Below are 15,983 nucleotides of genomic sequence, written 5' to 3' on the forward strand. Positions count from 1 at the left end.
TTTGTTTTTAAATCATGAATTCTGAGGACATAAATTTGAGTCTTTTGATAATTTATTTTAGTGTTGGTTTGTGGGCTGTGGTCTCATATGTGTTTGTGGGACATTTTATTAATATTTAATTTTTGACTTTTTGTCATAGTTTCGTTTTTTTAAGCATTAAATATTTATGTGTATTTTTATTGAGTTTTGTATTCGTGGGACAGTTCATGCGTGTTTCTGTCACGGTAACATGTTCGCAGGTTTCTTCGTTTCTGGCTCGTTATTAGATGAATATTAATTTCAGGTCATTGATCACTGATCGATTGATGGAGTGTCGTCTCTCGTGATTCCTGCTGAAATGTTGGACCTGCATATAAGTTCGTGATTTGAGGTCCCGGTCGTTCTGTGTGCGCGCACGAGGACGCGAAACAGGAAGTGTGACAGACATGAGGCTCGCGCTGCTGCTGTGCGCGCTCTGCTGCACCGGGACTCTGGTAACCGGAACCGGAGGATCCCGGCTCCCTGATGGACCCCCCGGGGAGCCGGACCGGGACCCCGGTCTGGGTTTGGGCGTGGACGTGTCGGCCCCTCTGCGACGCGTGGATCCGCGCTTTCTGTCCGTGACCATCGACGCGAGTCTGGCTTCACAGGAGAGCTTCGTGTGGCTACTGAGGTGAGCTCTGACTCTAATCCACCGACGATTGTCCCGTTAAACAGGAAACACCGGGTTAAAACAGACGGGAGGTCAGAGGTCACAAAATCAAAAACTCTAAGGATCAAAACTTTCAAACTTTTGTTTCACTTTCAAATCTGATCCTGAGTCAGTTCACCTGAAACCTGTTAGCTCCGCCTCCCGCAGTCTCAGACCAGGTGAGTATCACCTGCAGTTCAAGTTTGGAAAAAAAAAAAATCTGAACCTGATTTTAAAATCTTTAAAGGATTGAGAAGTAAGGTGATCCTGAGTCAATCCAGGTTTCACTTCTGTTTCCAGAGTCCGCATGGGAATTCCCAGAGTTCCTGTTTAAGCAGGAGCACACCCGAGAACCACAAACACTCTTAGATCTGAGAATAACCCGAGTAACCTGCTGACCCTCATAACCTGATCATCTGAAATAAAACTGCTGTAAATTTGAACTTTGAATCTCGACAGCCAAACTTAGATTCATGTTTCTCTGTGAATCCGACACGTTTGTGCTCCGGGAATAAACTCGAGCTCCAAAATCCCTTCTGTTTCAGTAACATGATGGATGTGAGATAATCAGCACAGATCTCTGCATGTGGAAACCAGAGGTCAGAGGTCACGAGTAAAATCATTTCCAAAGTCTCAAAACCAGGAAAGGAAATCAAGTTAAAGTCACATGTTTGTAGTCAAAACGGTTGACCAACTTAAAAACTATGACATCAGAGTTATTCTTCGTAACCCTTCAGGAGTTGTTACAACAAAATAATTTCAAAACTTAGATTTCAGATCAAAGATCAAAGTGAAACAGAGCTGGGGTCGTTTAAAACCAGCAGGTTTCACTGGTGTCAAGCCAGCCTCCAGTTTGTTTTACGTTCCCTGTGTATTCAAAGTATTACGGGAATGGATGTGGAAACCGGATTTCAAAATAAAAGCCAACTTCGAGTGAATTAACAGATATGTTAAGAACATAATAACATATAATTTAGGCTTTTTTTTTTTTACAAACTCTAATGTTAGATCTATATGACACAGCCTTGTACCCTAATTGTGCCCTGTCACTATCAAGGCCATCTTATTTTGGATTTCAAAGTAAAAGCCCTGTGAATCTTCATTTTTGAACTACTCTTTCAATGACTTAATAATGCTCTTAAAAGCAAAAGTCGTATTTCCAAATACTATTTGAACTTTATATCAACACTTTCCAACCACAGTCTTTTTACAGTGATACCATATCAATATCAAGTCAGTCTGATTTTGCCTTTCATAGTAATGGCCCTTTGAAATTGTCCATAATTGACTTAATCTTCTAACGATTCAAAATGCTCTAAAATGAAAAATTCTTGTTTCCACAGGGTAATTCCACCTTAGATCAACAGTATACAGCCCCACAGTGATACCATATCAATATCAAGTCATTCTGATTATGCCTTCCAAAATAAAAGCCTTTTTAAATTGTCCATAATTGACCTAACTTTCAGTGATTTCAAAATGTTTTAAAATGGAAATTTCCTGTTTCCACAGGGTAATTCCACTCCAGATCAACAGTATACAACCTCACGATGTTACCATATCAATATCAAGACATTCTGATATTGCTTTAAAAAATAAAAGCATTTTCAAACTGCCCATATCTGAGTTGCTCCTGGAACAATTTCAAAATGCTCTAAAATGGCACATTCCTGTTTCCACAGGGTAATTCCACTTTAGATCAACAGTATACAGCCCCACAGTGATACCATATCAATATCAAGTCATTCTGATTTTGCTCTCAAAAATAAAAGCCTTTTCAAATTGTCCATAATTGACCTAACTTTCAGTGATTTCAAAATGCTCTAAAATGGAAATTTCCTGTTTCCACAGGGTAATTCCACTTTAGATCAACAGTATACAGCCCCACAGTGATACCATATCAATGTCAAGTCATTCTGATTTTGCCTTCCAAAGTAAAAGCCTTTTCAAATTGTCCACAATTGACCTAACTTTCAGTGATTTCAAAATGCTCTAAAATGGAAATTTCCTGTTTCCACAGGGTAATTCCACCTTAGATCAACAGTATACAGCCCCACAGTGATACCATATCAATATCAAGTCATTCTGATTATGCCTTCCAAAATAAATGCCCTTTCAAATTGAGCATATACGGCCTACTTTTTTGACGATTTCAAAATGTTCTTAAACAGAATTTTGCTGTTTCCACAGGATAATTTCACTTTAGTTCAACAGTATACAACCTCACGATGTTACCATATCAATATCAAGTCATTCTGATTTTGCTTTCAAAAATAAAAGCATTTTCAAACTGCCCATATCTGACTTGATCCTGGAACAATTTCAAAATGCTCTAAAATGGAAAATTCCTGTTTCCACAGGGTAATTCCACCTTAGATCAACAGTATACAGCCCCACAGTGATACCATATCAATATCAAGTCATTCTGATTATGCCTTCCAAAATAAATGCCCTTTCAAATTGAGCATATATACGACCTACTTTTTTAACGATTTCAAAATGTTCTTAAAAAGAATTTTGCTGTTTCCACAGGATAATTTCACTTTAGGTCAACAGTATACAACCTCACGATGTTACCATATCAATATCAAGTCATTCTGATTATGCCTTCCAAAATAAAAGACTTTTCAAATTGCCAAGATACGACCTACTCTTTTAAAGATTTCAAAATGCTCTAAAAGTGAAAATTGCTGTTTCCACAGGATAATTTCACTTTAGGTCAACAGTATACAACCTGACGATGTTACCACATCAATATCAAGTCATTCTGATTTTGCTTTCAAAAATAAAAGCATTTTCAAAATGCCCATATCTGACTTGATCCTGGAACAATTTCAAAATGCTCTAAAATGGAAAATTCCTGTTTCCACAGGGTAATTCCACCTTAGATCAACAGTATACAGCCCCACAGTGATACCATATCAATATCAAGTCATTCTGATTATGCCTTCCAAAATAAATGCCCTTTCAAATTGAGCATATATACGACCTACTTTTTTAACGATTTCAAAATGTTCTTAAAAAGAATTTTGCTGTTTTCACAGGATAATTTCACTTTAGGTCAACAGTATACAACCTCACGATGTTACCATATCAATATCAAGTCATTCTGATTATGCCTTCCAAAATAAAAGACTTTTCAAATTGCCAAGATACGACCTACTCTTTTAAAGATTTCAAAATGCTCTAAAAGTGAAAATTGCTGTTTCCACAGGATAATTTCACTTTAGGTCAACAGTATACAACCTGACGATGTTACCACATCAATATCAAGTCATTCTGATTTTGCTTTAAAAAATAAAAGCATTTTCAAAATGCCCATATCTGACTTGATCCTGGAACAATTTCAAAATGCTCTAAAATGGAAAATTCCTGTTTCCACAGGGTAATTCCACTTTAGATCAACAGTATACAGCCCCACAGTGATACCATATTAATATCAAGTCATTCAGATTTTGCCTTCCAAAGTAAAAGCCTTTTCAAATTGTCCACAATTGACCTAACTTTCAGTGATTTCAAAATGCTCTAAAATGGAAATTTCGTGTTTCCACAGGATAATTCCACTCCAGATCAACAGTATACAGCCCCACAGTGATACCATATTAATATCAAGTCATTCTGATTTTGCCTTCCAAAATAAAAGACTTTTCAAATTGCCAAGATACGACCTACTCTTTTAAAGATTTCAAAATGCTCTAAAAGTGAAAATTGCTGTTTCCACAGGATAATTTCACTTTAGGTCAACAGTATACAACCTCACGATGTTACCATATCAATTTCAAGTAATTCTGATTATGCCTTCCAAAATAATGGCCTGTTGAAAATGCCCATAATTTACCTAACTTTCAGTGATTTCAGAATGCTCTAAAAAGGAAGATTTCAGTTTCCACAGGGTAATTCCACTTTAGATCAACAGTATACAACCTCACGATGTTACCATGTCAATTTCAAGTCAGTCTGATTTTGCTTTTCAAAATAAAAGCTTTTTCAATTTGCCCATATATGACTTACTCTTGGAGCGAATTCAAAATGCTCTAAGATGGAAAATTGCTGTTTCCACAGCATAATTCCACTTTAGATCAATAGTATCCAACCCCACAGTGATACCATATCAATATCAAATCAGTCTGATGTTGCCTTCCAAAATAAAAGACTTTTCAAATTGCCGATATACGACCTACTCTTTTAAAGAATTCAGAACGCTCTAAAAATGAAACTTGCTCTTTCCACAGGATGAATCCATGTTAGATCAAAAGTGTACATCCACACCATGGTACTACTTCAATTTCAAGTCATTCTGATTTTGCCTTCCAAAATAATGGCCTGTTGAAAATGCCAATAACTTACCTAACTTTCAGTGATTTCGGAATGCTCTAAAAAGGAAATTTTCTGTTTCCACAGAATAATTTCACTTTAAATCAACAGTATACAACCCCACAGAGATACGATGTTAAGATCAAGTCACTCTGATTTTGCCTTCCAAAATAAAAGTATTTTCAAATTGCCCGTAGACGACTTACTCGTTTAACGATTTCAAAATGCTCTTAAATTGAAAGATGCTGTTTCCACAGGATAATTCCACTTTAGATCAACAGTATCCAACCCGACAGTAAAACCATGTAAATTTCATGTTGGTCTGATTTCGCCTTTCAAATTAATGGCTCGTCGAATTTGTCCATATGTGATATACTCTTTCAATAATTTCAGAATGTTTTAAAAATGAAAATTGCTGTTTCAACACATATTGGGTTTTCATTTTGAAAAGCAAAATCAGACTCAATTGATTATGACAGAATTGAATCATAAAGATGATGTAAAAGGAAGCTGAAATTGCCACTAGGTTGTAATTGATAGTACGTTTATATTTTAAGTCTGTGGAAAGATGTCATGGTTGGTTTGCAAGCTGTTTTGTAATTTCTTTATTTAGAATGACATCTAAATAATGTGAACTGCGTACTGCTGTCAGTGCAGCAGTGCATCATGGGAGTGACTCTGAGGTTTCTCTGCAGCTCTCGGAGGATGAGGACGCTTGCAGCAGCTCTGAGTCCGGCCTTCCTGCGATTTGGGGGGACGCGGCAGGACTTCATGGTGTTTGAGCCTCACAGGAGGCAACAGTGGGAGGAGCCTCAGGACGCTGCAGGTAAACACGATCACCTTGTGACCTCTCTGACATCACACTGATCTGGAACATGTTGATTTCTTTGTTTTATTTACAGGAAATTATTTTTTTAATGTGTCATGTGATTCTTTTGTTTTTAGTCTAAGTTCAGGTTGGAGACTTTTTCTTCTTATTCAGTTTTTAAGTGTTGAAACTTTTAAATAGTTGAAATGTGAGTCTCTGACTTCCTGACCTCTCTGTGACCGTTGAAACTCCCAGGTGAGTCATGTGACCAGACTTTCCTACCCCCGTGGATGGAGGAGCGTCTGAAGTGCGACTGGGCGAAGCAGAAGCTGGTCCTGATGAAGGAGGACCTGCTGGGTACATACAGGAGCTTCTTCTTCACAGGTGAGTCCTGATGTCTGCCAGGTGTTGCCATGGAGATGCCACCCGTCCTCTGACTGTCGTCTCCCTCTCAGAGCTCACCGTGGACCAGCTGCATGCCTTCGCCAACTGCTCTGGCTTCCAGCTCATCTTCGGCCTGAATGCTCTGCTGAGGACGGCTGACAACAGCTGGAACAACAGCAATGCTGCCCTGCTGCTGCAGTACTGCCAGTCCAGACATTATGGGATGTCCTGGGAGCTCGGAAACGGTACGACTCCTTCTCTGATCAGCTGATAATCAATAATCACAGAGCCTCAATCAGCTTGAGTCTGTGACCTGCTTATTTAGGCCTGCAGACTTTATTCTGCCTTTTATTTTGAAATGCAGCTAGTGATGTGTGTTTCCTACCACCTGATCAAACCCGTAAATCAGAGCATCAGTAACAGGCTGACACTGTTAGTGTAAAATCTTCTCAGGCTCCTTCTTCTTCTTTATTCTGCTTTCAGTGATAATATCTGGCATAATGCTGAAACGCTGCGGTTTCTTATCCAATGTTTCAGTTTCACTTCCTCGCCTTCATGTGGCGTGACGCACAGACAGGAAGTCACCTTTCTTCTTTACATGATCTCTAATCAAAGTGATCTCTAATCAGAGCCAAACAGCTTCGAGAAGAAGGCCGGGATCCGGGTGGATGGGCATCAGCTCGGGCTGGACTTCATTCGTCTCAGGAAGATGATGTCAGAGTCCAAACTGTACCAAGATGCTGGGCTGTACGGGCCGGACGTTGGCCAGCCGAGAAACCACCACGTAGACTTACTGGACGGGTGAGAGGTCAAAGGTCACTGTACAGAGACAGCTCATGAAAAGTTTCTGCTGTCAACACAAAAGAGCATAAAATGTTTGGGGGAAAAAATTACATTTTTTTTCAATGAATTTTTTTCCTCACATGAAATTTTGCGTTACGAATTTTTGAAAACAAGACACATAATAAAAAATGAACGTTTTTTACTTTATTTCTCTCTGTTTTCAGGAATTTTATTCACTCTGCTCCTCGTCTGTCATGAGCTGACAGATTCTGAAGTTTTCAGCTTTTTGATCTGATGTGATGTTTTAACGTCTCTCAGATACCAACGATGCAGAGAAACCTAAAACTTTTTATTAAAGGGAAGCAGCTAATTTTTGTGCTCTAACTGAGTTACAGAGTCACATGTGAGCTTCAGTCTGCAGGAATAAGACAGAAAACAACTTAATTACTGAGCCGACGCTGCCGATTTATCCATGAATTCTTGTGACTGTTGCAGATTCCTGCAGACCGGAGCCGAGGCCATCGACGCCTGTACCTGGCACCAGTGAGTTCACCCTCACTTTATTTACTCTGAAATGTAATTTCTGAGTTAAGTCTACTCTCACAACATAATGCATGCAGTCACAAGCGACGTGCATAAAAACTTTGCATTTTAACTGTAAATGTGAAAAATGTCACATTTACAGTCATTTACAGCCTGAAAGCTTCTCCGTCCGTCGGAGGTAATTAAAAGTTTATGCACTCCTACTGACAGTGAGATACTTTTCCCATGCTTTTATTGTGAAACTGCAAATGTACATATCAGTCAGAGACTGTTCAGAACAAATTATTTAGCATTTGTAACACAAATCTTGTTGCAAGGAAACAGAATGTCAAAGTTATTAAAACTTAACAAAATTCTAATATTTTTAGTCCAAATGACATTCAGTGTCTGTATGCTCCCATAAAGACAACAAAACCAACATAAATCTGTCTCCAAATATTTGTTTGAAGTCTCCTAATTTTGAATTTATTAAACCATAAATTCAGAAAATAGTTTTGGACTTTTTAAGTTGAAAGTTGGTCATAAAGCATCAATACTTTCTTCAGAAAGTCCAAAATTCTGAATCATAATCAGACAAGAAGAGATTTAAGTCAAGATAAGATTATTATTCATCATCCACACTGACAGTTAGTTTGGGTGATAAATTAGGCTTAACAATGATCACATCATTCACAAACAGCTGAGCACTGGTTGAGACCAGCAGTGGTCCTAAACTCGAGCCCTGAGGCACACCTGATTTAATTTTAAAGGATATCAGTGACACCTCGGCCTGAAAAACTGTTCTTTTATTCCCAAGCCTTCATGCTGCTTTACTGCTGTGAATGCTTCATTCATAACTCATAAAATAAACTTGCTCTCCTGTTTGTCAGTTATTACGTGAACGGCAGAGACACGTCTGTGAAGGACTTCCTGGATCCTGAAGTCCTGGACTCACTGGCCTTAAAGACCAATGAAATCATGAAGGTAACGCTGTGCTGTGTGCCAGCAGCTCTGTGCTGGGTGTGTTCGGAGTTTCACCGGGATTGTTTCTTCTCATCCGGCTCAGAAAGTGAAGCTGGCGTCTCCGGGAAAGTCGGTTTGGCTCGGAGAGACAAGCTCGGCGTACGGAGGAGGAGCTGCAGGACTGTCGGACACGTTCGTCGCAGGATTCATGTGAGTCCCTCATGTCTGCCCTGCTTTAGTCTTCTCTCTGAACATCATGAACGTCGTGTTGTATTCAGCCAGACCTTCAGTCAGACCAGAAACATAAAGCCATCATGAAGGCATTCAGGCATGAGCTCAGAGACCATTTCCTCGTAGTCTTCTAGACCTCTGGACCTCGTTGGTGTTTTTCAGACTGATTTCTTTCTTTCAGTAAACGATTTTTATTCTGCTGAGTGTGTTTTTCTGTGGATGAACATTTCTGCTCTCAGCATCTCTGAAACACTCTCAAATATCTCTGAGTTGCTGCTGAGATGTCTCCATGCTGGGAATCTGTGCAGGTGGCTGGATAAATTAGGCCTGGGAGCAGCACTCGGCCTGGATATCGTGATGAGGCAGGTGCTCATCGGCTCTGGGAGTTACCACCTGGTGGACGACAACCTGGATCCTCTTCCTGTAAGACAGAGTCAGGTTAATTCTCTTAAGTATTCCAGCTACGCTTTCATGTTTTTTACCTGTGCAAAATCGTTTTAAGAGTTCCTCCTTCCTACACTCAGATTGGATGTTATTGCTTAACCTCTTAAGCCCCAAGCCTAACTGATCTCCTGCCTTTTGCCCCTGTATCAGGGGGCGTTGGGGCTTAAGAGGTTAATTTTGTCCACTTTGGGACATCAAATTAATTAAAAACCTAAACGGACATGTTTAGCACAGACTCAGTGAGTTCATTAACTGATCATTTGTCAGAAAATGTATGTTAATCTGATCAAATCAGGACCTTCACACTAATACTGAGCGTTAACGTGGCTGAAATAAGCTGCTGTTAGTTTATGTGCTCGATGCATTTCCAGATCTTCACAGTTTGTCGTTGTCCAGTAAAGGTCGTGTCCTCTTTCAGGATTATTGGCTGTCTGTTCTCTACAAGAGGCTGGTTGGACCGGAGGTTTTAAAGATTCAAGTGCTTTCTGAGTTTGGCCGAAGTAAACGAGTGAGGATGTATCTGCACTGCACCAACAGGAAGAGGTACGCTTCACATCCTGCCCTCATACAAACACCGAGACCTCCCACCACCAGTAACCCTGCCACATCAGGTGGACGGGATTTTCTTCCGGCCCGTCCAGCTGTTTATACAGCTGTCTAAACAGCTGTCTCTGCAGTGGTCTGAAATAGCTAGAAATAGCTAGCTCACGGTAATGATGTAAGGTATTAGCAGTTAGAAGTAACAGATAAATGGTTAACAGCTGCTACAGCTCCCTTCAAGCAATGTCCTGTACAACAAAATAGTTTCTACATGGAGCTGCTCAGACTCACTACAAGCCAGAGGAAAGAAAAACTCAGATTTGAAAGTGAACTGTCCTTTTAATGAATCAGCTGAGCTTTGGATCTTTAAGGTTTATTTTTCCTATAAACCAGCAAAAACGTCTGGAAACAGAAACAGAAAAAAAATTTCTTAAATCTTAAAATAAGAAAAGATTGAAATTCTTAAAGCGTTATTCAAAACTCATCTCAAACCTGAATTCTGAATTATGCAGAAATGGGCAAAGATTAATATCTCAGTTTCTGAAAACCTGAATGTCTTTTACTTCAGCTCAGGAACAAACATCTTCAAACTAAAAGTATTTAAAGGAGGAAAAAAGCTTTTTATTTCTTGCTGTGTACACTGACACCAGTAGTAATTTCCTAGAGATTTCCTTGATAACTAAACATAATTTCTGCGCATGTTTTGCTTCGTGTGAGTAGAAACGAAGCTCATGCTTCGTTCTGTGTTGTTTGAGGTGAAGTGGAAGTCAAGCTGAGTAATAATGCTGCTGTTTTGCGTGTCTGCAGCTACAGACGTGGAGCGGTCACGCTGATGTCAATGAACCTTGGGAAGACGCCAGCAAGGATCTCGGTGCCCGCCGTCTTCTCCAACAGCACAGTGGAGGCTTTTGTCCTGGAGTCTGAGCAGCCCGGGGAGGAGGGACTCTACTCCAGGTGCCTGAATGTACTCAATGAAGCCATTTTCCTCCTAGTTAGAAATCTGCTTCGACCCCAAAGAAGACAGTTGTTTTTCACTAAATATTCCCGGCTCTGCAGAAGTACAGTGAACCTTAGATAATAAGCCCCGCCCCCATTTTTAGTGAAATACACACGGTGAAGAAGCAACAGGTCAAAATCTGTAAATGAACACCTGATTCTACCTGAACATCAGGATTGGCCCATTGCAGATGTTTTATGTGCTGATGATACACCGCTCTGTGTGTCAGACGGCCCAAACTCTGCAAGCCTAAGAAGACACGTTCAGGTCATTATAGTCGACCTGTTCTGCCTCTCCTCACTTCCTGTCCTGTCTCTGCTCTTCCTGTGGTGGAGGTTCACGATAAAGTTACGAATAATAAGCTCCGTGTGTGTAGTGATACCCGCAGGTCGAACACTCATTATTACAGTATTTTCTACTCTTTGATCTGAATGATGTCATCTCAGGGACTGAAGCCCCGTGGGCTACTGTGTGAGAGGGAGAGCCAAACAGAAGAAAAGTGGCGTAAAGCCAGCCTTGTTTCAGACAAGGGCTGAGCTCTGAATCATGCAGAGCTGCTGTGCTGGAGTCAGAAAATAAAAGCATGGAGCTGATGTCTTTTCTCTTTTTAAATTTACATTTTCTGTTTTTGTTCTTATGAATCTGAGTCTCTGAAACATCTGGATCTCCTGAACTCAGTGACGGTGAAACGGTCTAAGCTTAAAAATGAAGAAGAATCCAGCAAATGTTTTGATGCTGAGGAAGCATCAGCGGATCATATCGCCTCAGCATCCAGTGAAACCTGCAGTTTTTACCATCTGCAGGGACGCCGTCTGTGTTTCAGCTGTGATGGCTGGTTGGTGTAGAAACCTGAAGACCAGCTCACATTTCTCTACAGAAGTGAGCCTCAACACTTCCTGAAAGCTACTTTTTAAATCCTTTAAAATTTTATTTTACTCATGAAAGCAAAAACAGGGGCGACAGTGAATCAGACGCTGGCTTCAGTCTTGTGACGCTCAGATTCAGGTGTTTATCGAGTCCTATGAGAGCTGCTGAGGTTGACCTTTTGATGCTTTTGATCTGTGGCTTTGCTCTGCTTCAGCGTGCCGGACAGAAAGCTGTTGTCATGGTGATTTAATGCCACCTGAGAGCGAATCAGCTGATGCAGACAGCAGCAGGTCGAGGACCGATGCCGTTGATGTGTAACTCTCTCTCAGGCTTTTATCTCAGCTGTGCTGACGGAGGACGAACAATGGCCTCATAGTTTGGGCTCAGCGGCGTGCTTCAAAAGAGTTCAAAGGTCACCGCCGTGAGTCAAAACTGGTCAGCATGAATCGACAGTCTGACTCCCGTCCACCGCTCCACAGCACCTCAGCTGCAGGAGGCTTTCTGAGAACAACTACATAAAAATCAAAAGCTTTACCTGATTTAACCGACCAATCTCAAACTAGCCCCATCCTAAATCCTCCTCTTACGGTGTCATGATCTGACTCATAAGCTGTGGTGGAAAATGATACAGGCATAAACCCGGAGAAGGGTAACTCTGCCGATGACACCCCGCACTGCTGCGGTCCGACCACAAGGGGGCGCACACAACCCTAACACCCGAGGATCATAAACAGTATGAGTTATGCAGAAATGGGCAAAGATTAATATCTCAGTAATCTTTGTGTTTGACTCGTTGTGTGGCGGTTAGCTTGATGAGCTCATTTCCTGTTTCTGCAGGTCAGTGAAGCTGAACGGCGAGGTGTTGATGATGGTGGACGATAAAACGCTGCCTGAACTCAAAGGAAAACTTCTCCTGCCGGCTCGCCACCTGCAGCTTCCTGCCTACTCGCTTGCCTTCTTCGTCCTCCCAGACGCCCAAGCTCCGGCGTGCAGCTGATGACATCACACGGAGAGGTGCTGTTTCCTCACACCGTGGACGCCTCAGTGTCAGATTTTTAGACAATACTGCCACTTTCTGATAATGAGTTTATTGATTCTCACTCATGACCAAACATCTCCATCTATGTCTCCACCCGCTCGTCAGTCACAGAGGCCACGCCCCTAATAATGTGAACTTCAAGGTTGATGAGGATGATGGATATGGAACAATATGGAATAAGATACTTAAATGTTTTTTTCATAACAATTTTCAGAAACCAAAAATATTTTTGATACGACCGTGTTTCAGCGTGTCATCAGTGAGGACGTCTAATGATCTAATTAATCAAAAAGCACAATGCTGACGCCGCCTCTTTGCCATCATCGTCGTCAGCAGGCTGGAGCACGTCCTCCTGATGCTGCAGCTTCACGTTATCATGACAGCAAATGTGTCAGAGTTTAAGCAGCGGGGAGACAGTGCTGTCACCATCAGGTCAGACTGGGAACTGCAGTAGCGTCCTCCATCATCTTTATCCAGTCTGTTCATAAAAACTTCAGTAAAACTAGAAAAAGGTTTTGAAACTTTAACCAGATGTATACATCTTTATAACAGATATTTTACACTGAAAATATAAATGTGTAATATATATATATAATAATATATCTATAAACTTTAGTGTGAACTCTGCTAATTAAATATTTATTTCATGAAATCTTTCTGTTCTCTGCTGATTTTAAATTGGACTCTAATAAAACTAATGAACCAGTGCCCGACGCTCTCAGTGTGAGTGTGAAGCTCAGGACGCCTGAGAGGCCCTGCTCTGAGACCTTCAGCTTATTAAAGGACACTAGATTCAGAGTTTAATGTTTGAACTTTTATTTGATGCAAGATAAAGACAAACATCACATTTCCTTTTTCATTTGTCCTGCTCCTCGCCGTGAGTGACGACGTAACACAAGGATTTGTAGTCCAGGTTTCTGGTTGCGTTTATGTTTGATGACTGAAACATCTGCTTCATCTACAGACACACAGGTATCGATGTCACGCCTGTCACTAAACATTTCCAAAGCGAGCCCTTTTCATTTTTACACTTTCATTCGCTCAGTGTTTTCACTTTCTATCACGGCCTGAATAAGGAGACGTTGGCGTGAGAACTCTTTGTGGATGAAGCCTTTGTCGTCGGGGTCGAACATTTTGATGCACGCTGCAGGCACCGACCTGTTTCAGCGACTGCTGAAATAAAAATAAGAGTGTATTTGCAGGGTGAAACACCTCAGAGCGATGGCCACCAGCAGGACTCTGTACTGTATTCTAGACGGTGTACAGAAGTTTATAAATGTATTAGTAGATCATATTTAAATATAACTATATTATAGTAGATACACAGTAGTATAATTCTGTGCTGTATTGTAGATGGTGTAGAGTAGTGTAACTTTATTGTACTACTGTTTACCATCTAGAATACAGTGTATTAACTGTATTACACAGAGTAATCCGGTTCGCTCTGTTAGGTCTCTGAGCGTTTAGCTTCATTGGTAACATTTCAAATTGTGATTTGTATAAAAAGCATAACCATGGGCTGTGAGAGAACACCTACCATCTCTGCTCATCAACTCTGATGCTGCTCTCTGATGATTTGGGGTCAGAGGCTTTATATACAGCAGCTGTCCGGGATGCAGATGCCACACAGTGATAATCTGAACTGACCAGCCCTGTGGGGGTTGAGGTGGGAGCCTTTGGTCCTGCAAAGTTCCCCTTACATGGAAAGCGCTCGGTGAAAGCTCGGTTCTCAGGAGGCCCAACAAGTGTTTCTATTTTGAGTCAAACATCAGACGCAGGAAGGCCGAGGCCACACCCGTCTCTCTTTTTATGATAAATGGCCTGTATTTGTATAGCGCTTTACTTAGTCTCTATGGACCCCAAAGCGCTTTACACTACAATCAGTCATCCACCCATTCATACACAGGTGATGGCAAGCTACATTGTAGCCACAGCTGCCCTGGGGCACACTGACAGAGGCGAGGCTGCCGGACACAGGCGCCACCGGGCCCTCTGACCTCTGACCACCACCAGTAGACAACGGCTGAAGTGTTTTGCCCAAGGACACAACGACTGAGACTGTCGGAGCTGGGGCTCGAACCGGCAACCTTCTGATTACAAGACGAACGCCCAACTCTTGAGCCCCAATTTTATTTCATTAGTTCAATGATATTTTATATGATTTTATTTTGAGTTTCAGGTGAAAAATCTCATCAAACTCTGTGATGAAACTGAGTGACTTCCGGCCCTGGACAGACTGAGAGCTATTCACAGCTCTGTGTAATAATTCAATAATACATGTTTTATTTATCACAGCATTCAGAACTCAGTTTTTTTAAAACCAGTGAACCGGTGCCGGACGCTCTCAGTGTGAGTGTGAAGCTCAGGATCACCTGAGACGTCCTGCCCTGAGACCTTCAGCTCATTAAGGGACGCCGTGTGGTCACTGCTGGCATTACCTACAGTGACCACACGGAGGCGCTGTGGTGTTTGGCTTCAGCTCTGTGCTGCGCAAAATCCATCCAACAAATACAGCACGTGACGTCAGAAACCAGGTGGCCTCTTCATCGTCATCGTGAGGAAAATAAGACCGTGCTGCAGAGCAGGTGCCGAACTTAATTAAAAAAAAAGATCCAACAATTTTAAATGTTTTTATCCAACAACAGGTGACAGTGAAGCACACGTGGCTCTTTGTGACGTATTTCAGATCTGCTGAGTGTGCTATCATATTCAGCGTGTAACAGCATGTAATGCGCAGCACAAGTATTACTGTGAGTGCGTTTAAATCAGACACTTCCTTGTTTTTCGCTTTATTTTATTGAAATGAGAATGAAAACTTTAAACGTTGAGAACGAAGTTTAGAATAAACACCAAGAAACCATTCTTTAGAGTTCACTGTTTGTTAAAGACTAATATTACTTTTGTCACAATGAAACTTTGGTTTTTAAGGATAATATTTTTCTTCGTAAACAGTGTATGTAATTAAACATTTTTCCAAGACAGTGTCAGAGAAACTTTTCGGCTCGGGCTTCTTATTTTATATTACGCTTATTTTAATGAATGTTCCCCCTTTTTTCATTTGTTTATTTTTAATTTTATCCCAAAGACATTGCATTTTAATTTATTTTGCCCCACAGACAGTGTTTATTTAATATTATTTTTTACTGAAACTTTTTTATTTTCCATAGTGTGTTTATTATTTAATTTTATTTCTTAAATTTTTCCGTAGGGTGTATTTTTTTATTAATGTATCTGTAATTTTTTATCCGTAATTTTATTAGAGATTATTATTATTTTCCGTACATTGTGTATTTTTACTTTATTTATCTATTCACACCGTAGACAGCAGAGTTTTTATTTATGCAGTTATTTTCCATTGACAGTGCGGTGCACGCGCTGAGTGGGCTCTGAAGGAGGCGCATTCATACCGCTTTAATACTAC

The 15,983-nt window shown here is 40.8% G+C and overlaps 1 protein-coding gene across 1 annotated transcript; it reads left to right on the forward strand.

Annotated features, from left to right (window-relative positions):
- Positions 1–414: 414 nt before the first annotated feature.
- Positions 415–13,452, forward strand: hpse (heparanase). The gene is made up of 12 exons (XM_080875182.1): positions 415–652; positions 5,680–5,810; positions 6,048–6,176; positions 6,248–6,421; positions 6,806–6,977; positions 7,455–7,502; positions 8,372–8,465; positions 8,548–8,654; positions 8,984–9,098; positions 9,538–9,662; positions 10,467–10,613; positions 12,361–13,452. Exons 1-12 carry the CDS (start codon positions 426–428, stop codon positions 12,518–12,520), a joined length of 1,629 nt encoding a protein of 542 aa, XP_080731308.1. The 5' UTR covers positions 415–425; the 3' UTR covers positions 12,521–13,452.
- Positions 13,453–15,983: the final 2,531 nt, after the last annotated feature.

The sequence above is a fragment of the Rhamphochromis sp. 'chilingali' genome, assembly GCF_963969265.1.
Source record: "Rhamphochromis sp. 'chilingali' genome assembly, chromosome: 2".
NCBI classification, from domain to species: Eukaryota; Metazoa; Chordata; class Actinopteri; order Cichliformes; family Cichlidae; genus Rhamphochromis; species Rhamphochromis sp. 'chilingali'.